At 44.0% G+C, this 9,875-nt stretch overlaps 1 protein-coding gene across 1 annotated transcript; it reads left to right on the top strand.

Annotated features, from left to right (window-relative positions):
- The first annotated feature begins 4,054 nt into the window (after window positions 1–4,054).
- LOC147636524 (voltage-gated hydrogen channel-like protein) lies at window positions 4,055–4,985 on the top strand. Its single transcript, XM_086801157.1, has one exon. The coding sequence runs from the start codon at window positions 4,194–4,196 to the stop codon at window positions 4,956–4,958; it is 765 nt and encodes a 254-aa protein (XP_086657283.1). The 5' UTR covers window positions 4,055–4,193; the 3' UTR covers window positions 4,959–4,985.
- Window positions 4,986–9,875: the final 4,890 nt, after the last annotated feature.

Genomic DNA, 9,875 nt, shown 5'->3' with positions numbered 1-9,875 from the left:
TACAACTGAAAGATAAGACTAAGGATAAGGTGTCTTTTGCACCAGATTGACATTGAAATCTGCACTTTAGGTGGATGAAACTTTAGAAAACATGCTATGGCTTAAAAATGATTCCAATCGTGTGTGGAGCTATGTCCAAGTAGATTTTCCTCAAGTTGCAACAACCATGCCAGCTCCCGCGGTAGGTTTTGGGTAAGGCATTGTGGTTGCTATTGCAAAAAAACACTATTAATTGTATGTCCTTGGAAAACTAGTATATCTCAAGATGGGTAGCGGTATAAATCAATTCAAGTGGGTTTCAAGGGCATGCTAGAATGGTGTCGATGAGCATGCACAAAGGTGCCCTCAGTAGTCGCAGCAACGATTGTGACCATTGAGCATATATGAATCACCCTAAATGGTATTTCACAAGAATTTGGGAGCAAGGATTGCACCACTCAATATTGAAAGGTGCATTAGTTTGCATTATGGGTTGCACCACACGGCTTGGTTCTAGTAATGTGACAGGTGTATAATGCAAGATTCTCTTTTCTCAAGCTTGTTCATGGCACTGCTACTGTTAACCGAAAAAAATGAACTCTTGTAAATGTAATAAGTAAAGGTGTGAATGCATGTGTGGCATTAGTTTCATAGAATAATACATGTCCATGGCCCCATGGTTGAGGTGGCAAGGAGCTCCATGTGCCACCCTCCATGTAGGCAAGCATCTTTTCAATTATGCATATAGGTTAAGGTGTGTGCATTATAATATACATAAATGTGATGAGATGGAGGAGCATCTTTAATGGGTCATGCCTCCACCTCACCCACATTTAATGAGAGGGAAGCTAGTCAATGGTCCAATAATATAAATAATTTGGGAGGACAAGAATCATGAGTCACCCATGAGCCAAGGTACATAAAATATTAGGAGAGAGGGATTGAGGTGGCAGAGCATCTTTGTGCCAACCCATCCAAAATATAAAATAATGAGGATCAAATCAAAGGATCTAAGATATAAAATAATGAGGATCAAATCAAAGGATCTAAGATATGGTTTGGAGCATAGGGAAAAAGAAGCCCAACTATTGTCGCTTACAATTCATGGTGCGGCCGACTATAGGCTAGGAAGAGGACAAACTTGGAAAAGTAGCATTATTATATTTGGGGGGTTACAACCTCACCTTGCCTATTTAAGAAGACTCTTTTCTTTGTAATGGACACACATTCCTCATTTGACACACCCAACATACCACTTGTAGCCATGCTCCTCTCCACTCCCTTAGTCCACACCGATCTCCTTTGATGCTCTCTCTCTCACTTAGTTTTCCTAAGTCCACATAGAATGCTCCATCACTTCACTTCACTTGTATTCCATCCACCCTTTCCATTGTATATGAGCCACCCTTCTCCATGAATATAGTTTCATGCCATTACCCTTTTGCTACTATGAATACCCTTTGTGTCACTTCTTACTTCTTGTAAAATCCTATTTTGACATTTGTATCATGCTCCTTCCCTCTCTTCCTCATCTATCGTAGTTCAAAATTGATGGCACCTCATACGCCATGATGCATTGCGGCATCCCAAATGTGTTTGTTCGCAACAACGCCACCATAACGTTGCGCATCCACACTACTCATCATGAACACATAACAATTAAGCAAGCAAGGATTTGGCAGGTGAATCAACACATGGCTTGGTTCTAGTAATGTGATAGGTAAATGGTGCAGGATTCTCTTTTCTCAAGCTTGTTCGTGGCACTGCCACCCGAGAACACATAACAATAAGCAAGTAAGGATTTGGTAGGTGAATCAACGCATGGCTTAGTTCTAGTAATGTGATAGGTATATGGTGAAGGATTATCTTTTCTCAAGCTTGTTCATTGCACTATCACCCATGAACACATAAAAATAAGCAATCAAGGATTTGGCAGGTGACTTTATTGCTGCTTGAGTCAAATGTAGCTCGATGTAGCCAAATTTGGGAATAAGACTTCAAATTGCATCCATGGAAGCGATGAACAGATAACAATAAGCAAGCAAGGATTTGGCAGGTGACTTTGTTGCAGCTTAAGTCAAATGCAGTTCGATGCAGCCAAAATTGAGAATGAGGCTTCAAATTGCATCCATGCAAGCAATGAGCGAAACCCCACAGTTGGGAGGAAGAAACATAGGCAATGGTCCAATATCAAAGGCTAGTGCTTTAGGGCACCAATGCGTCTTATTGATATACGTGCATGAGCTACGAATGTCGTGCATGAAAACATTCATTCTTTGCATTCACTTACAATCTCTAATACTAGCAAAGCGACAAAACAAAGAATCATTCGTTTGTCCTTTGGATGCTGAAGTCAAGAGGTGTTGATAGGTCATCATATCAATGCTTGGTTTCTATACTCACACGTATAAACCTTGTATTGATTGTTCGATAAATATATGGTACCCCATTAGTGCCAAACGATCACTTTTTGGATGCTTGTCACTTGTCATGCAAGTGCCTCTTCATGCCATGCGAGTCCTCATAACCACGTCATGTGCAATCGTCAATGATTTACTCCTAGAGGCAGTGCGCTCGAGCATTTGAGCTCTCTTATTAAAATCTTTTTCACAAGGGCTTTAAATCTATAACTTTTGAGTGGAATAGAAAACTAGGGAACACAACTAGCCATCGTACAAAGCTAAATTTTTACTGAGAAAGATGAGGCTGCTAAAAAACTAATCTGTGCAAGTGTTGCCCACTCTAAAAACTTCCTTTTGCTCATACCCTTGTCAAGTTGCTCTTTGCCTTCCTCCTTGTAGTCTACCACATCATAGAGGTAGAGAAGATGTTGAGGAATGGAGCCAAGAGGACGCACAGTCAGGAGGCAGAAATGATAAAAACGCCAAAGATATACCTAGACCTTTGCCCATGCACCCACACACAGTGGCACGCATGTAAAAAATGTCCTTAACCACTCCCCCCGTTTTACCCCCTCCACTAAGGCATTTTCAACGGCCTATATGATTGAAGGGCCTTAGCATTGAAATGGCTGAGTATTTTGGAAATTTGTAGCATAAATGCAAGTCTCCATGAAAAATTGCTACACAAATTTGGAAACGGCTTTCTTAGAGATCTCCATCCATTCCAATGGGTACCCCTAGCACTTGAAATTTCCAACTAATGGAGTTGTGAGCTACAAACAAATGACTTTAATACAACGGGTGCGTCACACTTGTGGCTAGAGAAGGTAGCCAACATCACAGTTGGCTGTCGGTTATCTAGATTGAGCCTACTGGCTCTTAGAATTGGTTCTCATGCAATGGAGATGTGAATCGCTGGGCAAAACGATCTTTGCTTTGGCCCGATGGTCATCAGATATCCTCAACCTCAACACCTCGTAAACTGTTAAAACCCCCAAATGGCCAGAGCAGGTGTCGTGGGGCAAACGCTGTAGACTAGGGCAAACCATTCATGGAGCATATAAAACCCCATTAGGAGTTTCAGGTGCTAGGGCGTGCTTTTAGTGATTTTCAGGTCGTCGATCGAGCATTTCTCCATGTGTCACTTGCAACTCATGGTAGATTCTTAAAGTATGCTGATGTGTCCAAAATTGCTTGAGTTGTCAGGCTATCATGCATCTTCTCTCGGGTGCTGAGTTGTGAGGCCCTCCGACGTTGAGTCCCTAGAAATGCCTGAGCTATCAACCTATCTGGCCCTCCCCATTGACCTTGACGCCGCCCTTGGTCGGCCCATTCTCTGGTAGGCTCCCGGCGAACTTCGGTGGCCTGACCTGAAGAATTGCCCACTTCTTGAATAACGTCAAAGAAAGATGTGTTGAATGCAAAGAGGGTGCATGAGCTCCTGTTGTGCATATCTCACGTGGGAATGTGTAAAACTTGCGTCGTCGGTAATGTTCCGTTACCTTGCCCTGTCGGTGGCTCACGATCGAACGTGTCTGCATCCCAGCACATATCAATTTGGATGCGTGGTACAGTCAATGCTGATTCTCGAAGGAATCTCAGATGCCCGACACATAGACATAGTGACAGCCCCCGTCTGCAAGGAGTGGGAAGTTGCTGATGAGTCTGCGAAATAGCAGAGGATTAACAAGGAGTTGGGTTGGAGCTGGCAGCGTTGGGACGGAAGATAGGCAGATTGACAAGTAAATTGAGTGACCGGATCAGTCGAAGGATTGTTTGCAAACGTGGGCGATCGAAATCAGCAAGTGGGCGATGGAGAATTTGCAGGAAGGGCTTCTGGGCGGTGCTGAAGATTCGGGAAAGGAAAGCTTTCAGGAGCTGAAAGCGAGTCTGGCGAGCATAACACAGGCATGGCTGAAGAAGACGAACAAGAAAGCAGGTGGACAGCAAGAGGCTCGAGCACCATGGCGGAGAAAGCTTGCCCAAGTGCTTGAATCCACAGCTTTCCATGGCTTCATCCTGGCTCTTCTCCTCCTCGATTTGCTTGCCACCGTCGTAGATGTTCTCCATACCCTCAGTAGCGACTCCCATGACCTCTCCCATTGCATCTCCATGCTTCAATCTTGCCAATGCACCTCCCAATTCGAGGTGTCCGAATCCTGGGATTTCCTCTACTGGATCGGTATATCCGTCCTTTGCATCCTCGCCCTCAACATCCTTGGCCTCCTCGTTGCTTTGGGCTTCTCCTTCTTCACCCACCCTGGCTATGTCCTCGACCTTGTCGTTGTTGTTACTGCTCTGTGCTTGGAGATTTTCCTCGACTCCGAGACTGCAGGGTTGCTGGTCATCCTAAATTTATGGCGGATTGTTCGTGTAGCCCATGGTATCTTCGAGGTGACAGATGAGGCCTGGGAGCGTGAGGTGCAGAAGCTGGAGGAGCAGGTGCAGGCTGTTGAAGCAGCTCATCAACAGGACCTGAGAATGGTGCAGCACAAGCAGCAGCGCATTGCAGAGCTGGAGGCCCAGCTGCTTGCTGCCCAGTCTGCACAACAGGACAATGCAGGCTTTACAGAGTAGTGAGTATTCTGTATTATGCTCTTTGAGCAGCGGTCTTCCAATTTATCCATTGGGCAACTGCTTTTTAGTGTTGTGCCCTTGGATATCCTGTGAAAAATGAACTTCGTGAAGGTGTGTCGACCGTATTAAGCCCGGTTTCATTTCATGAATTACACATTTTAAATGGATGTGGATCCATATGTATTTATACTTTTGAGTGTTGAATAATTGGGAACCTGCGTAATTGGAGAGAGGAGTCATTAGCGGAGGCTTACAGAATTGATTCTGTTGTATTAAGATTTTTTTCCGAACGATCAAATTCCTTTTTTTTGGGGGGGCATTCGAAGTTTGCACTTGAATAATTAAAGGTATAGTCAACCTTACAAGGGAAGAAACGAGAGAATGAAGAGGAATACACTGACATAGAAATAATTCCGACTGCAAGTTTTTACAGCCTTGGAGTCTTGGACAAGCCTTCTCACTTTCTTGATATGACACTGCCAGTCACTGCCTGAAATTATTTATAAAGTTGTAACTTGACACAATGGAAAGGACAAGATCTTCTTGATGAAGCAAAATTGCCATTTTATATTAAACCTTGTATCGTGTTTCTCCTTTAGAGGCAAGAACCTCCTCCTTCTGCATAGCTCACACCACTTGTGCTTGAATCATGAAAATTACACGAATTGCGTAAATCTCTACGTTCTTGCATCTGAATAGGCCTGTAGGAAAGAACAATATAGCGAGGGAAATGAAGGAGCCCTGACATATTTTTTGTCTTAAGTGTATGATGTGAGAGCATCATTTGTTGAAAGTATGTCTCTGCATGAAGCTTCTTGCAGTTACAATGAATCGATCCTTTCTTTGAATCTTTGAGCAGGTGCATATCCTGCAAATCAATTGAGATTTCTGGCACCTCAATCAAGCTCACCTGGGTATGAGTTTATCAGCTTGTGGGGTTTATGTGTATACTGACGTTGATGCAAAGGTTCATACCCATTACTGGGCACATACTTTAGTGGGTATGTCATGGTAGCTGGTCCCTAGTGTGGATGATGAAGTTGAAGGTTTCTAATCTAGTTGATGCGATGACGTAATAACTTCGTGTTTTATGTGATGAGTTTGGGCGTGTTCTCACATTCATCTAGGTCCATCTCTGCGGAGGAGGAGGTGAGCAGGCGCATCGAGAAGTTTTGGTCATGGAGATGGGATGACCTCAAGGATCTCATAGAGGAGACTCTAACGGAGTCCAACCAGATTTGTGTAGAGGCAGCCCTGCTGGTCAGGCAGGAGTTGTGGGCGAGAGAGCGAGGTCTTCACAAAGGACAGCCTCCATTCAACGTTTACGGCAAGTCTTCGCCTGGATTAGAGGAGCTCAGGGTGCAAGAGATCTGGGATCACGCACAGGAGATCATAGTTCACTTTCCACATTTCCTTGTCATTTTGGACCAGGAAGGGAGATCGCATGAGCAAATACTTCTTCAAGACACATGGGTCCAGAGTAGCAGGGGAACAGATCCGCTGCCTTCGAGCACAGGATGGCAGCCATCACAGAGCACCAGAGGAGGTGATGGGGATCACGAAAGAGTACTACAGAGAACTCTTTCAGCAACAGTACCCTCAACCCCGCGCAGCGAGATGCAGGGAGCATGTATGGAGCCACATCCCCACTGTGGTGTCACCTCGGACGAGTGAGTCCCTAATAGCATCCCTTCATAGAGCAGGAGCTCTTGGATGCCTTCACAAAGCAGGACGGGCAGAAATGCCCTGGGGAAGACAGTCTCTCTCAAGCCTTCTTCCTCACCTTTTGGGACTAGATCCACCGGCCATTGTTGGCAGCTTTTGAGCATATCTTCAATGCCCGTAGGATGCGTGACGGGCTCATTTGTCTCCTTCCCGAAGGTGGGGACTGGCCGGAGGTCCGTCGATGGCAGTTTATCACCCTTCTTCCCACTGCCTACAAGATTCTAGCCAAAATGAGAAGTGCTTGGGTGCGGCCTCTTCTTCCTAGAGCAATTCCATCAAAAGAGTATGCTCTGAAGGGCCTAACTTTAGATATCTAGGAGGAAAAGCCTGATTTTTCAAACGACATCGTGTAGCTAAGCGTCTTGCATATCGAGTAGATCCAAGCTAGATCCTTGCTCTTGCAATTGAGCAAGGGTAGACATGGCCAAGGACATACCCCCCACTTGAATAAAGGCAAACGTCCTCGATTGCCGTCATTGGTTGCAATACATACACAAAAGCATAATTGATCAGATTTCCAATTGCCATGCATAGCAACACCCAAATCTGTATGAACAATACTGACTTGATTGCCAAACGAATTAGCCTTCATTGTAGATATACTTTACAAACGTGATTCCAAATTATGCATCAATGTAAAACATATCTTAGTGACTAGTACATTGGTCATAGAGGTTCCTCAAGCAAAATATTGTCAATCCCAATACCCCGAGTGCACATATAGTAACACCATGCAACCTTTAGCCAACTAAGCGCATCCTTGACCATGAGGCGAAGGTACTACCCCCCCCCCCCCCCCCCCCCGCGCGATTAGCAAGCACTACTCAGGATCGATGCCCTGTTGAGAGCCACAACCAAAGTGGGCTCTAATTGACAAGCTTCAAGGTAGAGCTGTATGACCTGGGGTGCATCTACCATCCAGTTCACCCTCCTCCAACCACTTTGCATGTAGGAAAGAATAATTCTTAAACTTCACCAAGTAGTGCCGTGATTTTGTACCTTGAACTTTCCGGTCTTTATGTTGCAAGATTTGCTCATGAATCAAGAGTTCCTCCATCTCTCCCACTTCTGGGAGTTCTTCCACAAGCATGTCTTCGGGTACATTCCCCTTGAATGGTTTCAGGAGACTCGTGTGAAAGGCATTGTGAATCCTCCAACCATCCGACAAATCCAATATATTAAGTGCATCATTAATCTTGATGGTACCCACTTTTTAGATCTACATGGCTAAATATCGCAGCCCCTTCCAAACAGTCTAGGATGTCATCAATCCATGGAATTGGAAAACGGTTCTTGATGGTTATCTTATTCAATGGTCAACAGTCAATGCACATCCACCACAAACCATCTTTCTTCTGAAGTAACAACACATGAGAGCAATAAGGGGACGAGCTTGGCTGAATCAGCTCTTTTTCCATCGACGCATTAACCTATGCCATAATTTCCTCTTGTTGGGCTTTACTCACCCTGTACGGTGGTTTATTAGGTGGACTAGTGCATGGAATTATATCTATCCCATAATCCTTAGGCCTTTCAGGTGGAAGCTCACCATGCAATGATTCAAAGAAACAATCTTGAAACTGCAATAAAAATTCAGTTCTATCTTTATCCAATTTAGACACATTACCCTCACTTTCATCAATTATTTTATCCTTGACAAAACCGAGATACGTAGAAAGATGCTTTTTCATTACGTTTTACCCGATACAATCAAGATAGACTCCCCTTTCAACTTGGCAAGTGTGTGCGTCTTGCATCTAAACTCAAAAGTGAGGGATCTTCTGCAAGATCCAACCTAGGGATCCACTCTGTGGTACCAAGGCATAACCAAAATAACATTTGCTCTAGCAATAGGCATAATATAAAACTCTTCCGTATCCACATATGTTTGCATATGCATGTGTAACTTTCCAATGATGGGTGTGACATCTTAGGGGTGGCAAGCTGGCTGGGAGGTAAGTGACCAAGAAAAGTGGCAGATCTAGGGGAGGAATGTGATCAATCTAAGGTACACTATAGAGGATGGAGGAGTTAGAACAAGATGAGATCTGGCTACAGGTTGGGACTAAATTTTGGGCTGTTAGCTGAGGGAGAGAGGCTGATGTAGGAGGGCAAAGAGCTAGGCTAGGCTCCCAATATGGCGCAATGCTAGAAAAAAAAAATATTAGTCTCTCATCAGGCACATGTACATAAGCTATACAACCAAACACTTTGAGGTGTCTAATGTTTGGTCTAAAACTTGTAAGCCGTATCTCTCGTGTACTTCCATGTATGGTTGATGTGGGTGTCTTATTAAGTACATACACCGATGTGGCACACGCTTCTGCCCAATAATAGTCTGGCATGCTCTTTTCATTGAGCATTGCCCTGGCCACATCACAAATGACTCTATTCTTTCTCTCAGAAAGCAACACCATTTTGCTGTGTGTACCTGCAAGTTAACTGCCTTCTTATGCCATGCTTTCTCAAGAAATTCTCAAAAGCATGTGAGGTGTATTCACCACCTCCATCTGTCCTCAAACATTTTATCCAAGAGAGCCATATTGCTTCTCCGCAAAAGCTTTGAAGTCCATAAACTTTCCCAACACTTCACTTTTCCCTCTGAGAAAGTAAATCCAAGTCATTCTGCTGAAATCATCAATGAATGTCATATAATACAAGCTGCCTTTAATGGATGGGTTTTGTGTAGGACCCCACACATCACTAAGTGGCCTGCTTCATGCTGCCTTCTTTAGGAAACGGTAACCTTGCTTGCTTTTTTCCAAACTGGCAAGCATCACAGACATGCATATTCCTATCATACTTAAATCTAGGCAGCCCACTAACAATGCCTCTTGCCTGCATGTTCTTTAACCTTTGTATGTTCACATGTCCAATCCTTTTATGCCACATGTCAATGTCCTATACCACATTTTGACTTTTAGAGAACATGGTTGATTTCAACTCAGGAATTCCAGCATCCAACTTAAATAACCTGCCTTCTTTCTTGCCTTTGGTAATGACTCTACATCCATTTTTGAAATCCTCAACGAAGCAACCATGCTCGTTGAAACGAACCTGTAAACCCTGTTCCACAATTTGACCAACTACATATACATGATGCTGAGAATCCCAAGGATGCCTTCTTTCTTGCCTTTGGTAATGACTCTACATCCATTTTTGAAATCCTCAACGAAGCAACCATGCTCGTTG

This window comes from Cibotium barometz, chromosome 8 (assembly GCF_041138505.1).
Source record: "Cibotium barometz isolate CiBa-2024 chromosome 8, ASM4113850v1, whole genome shotgun sequence".
NCBI classification, from domain to species: domain Eukaryota; kingdom Viridiplantae; phylum Streptophyta; class Polypodiopsida; order Cyatheales; family Cibotiaceae; genus Cibotium; species Cibotium barometz.
This window is presented reverse-complemented; position numbering and strand designations above follow the sequence as displayed.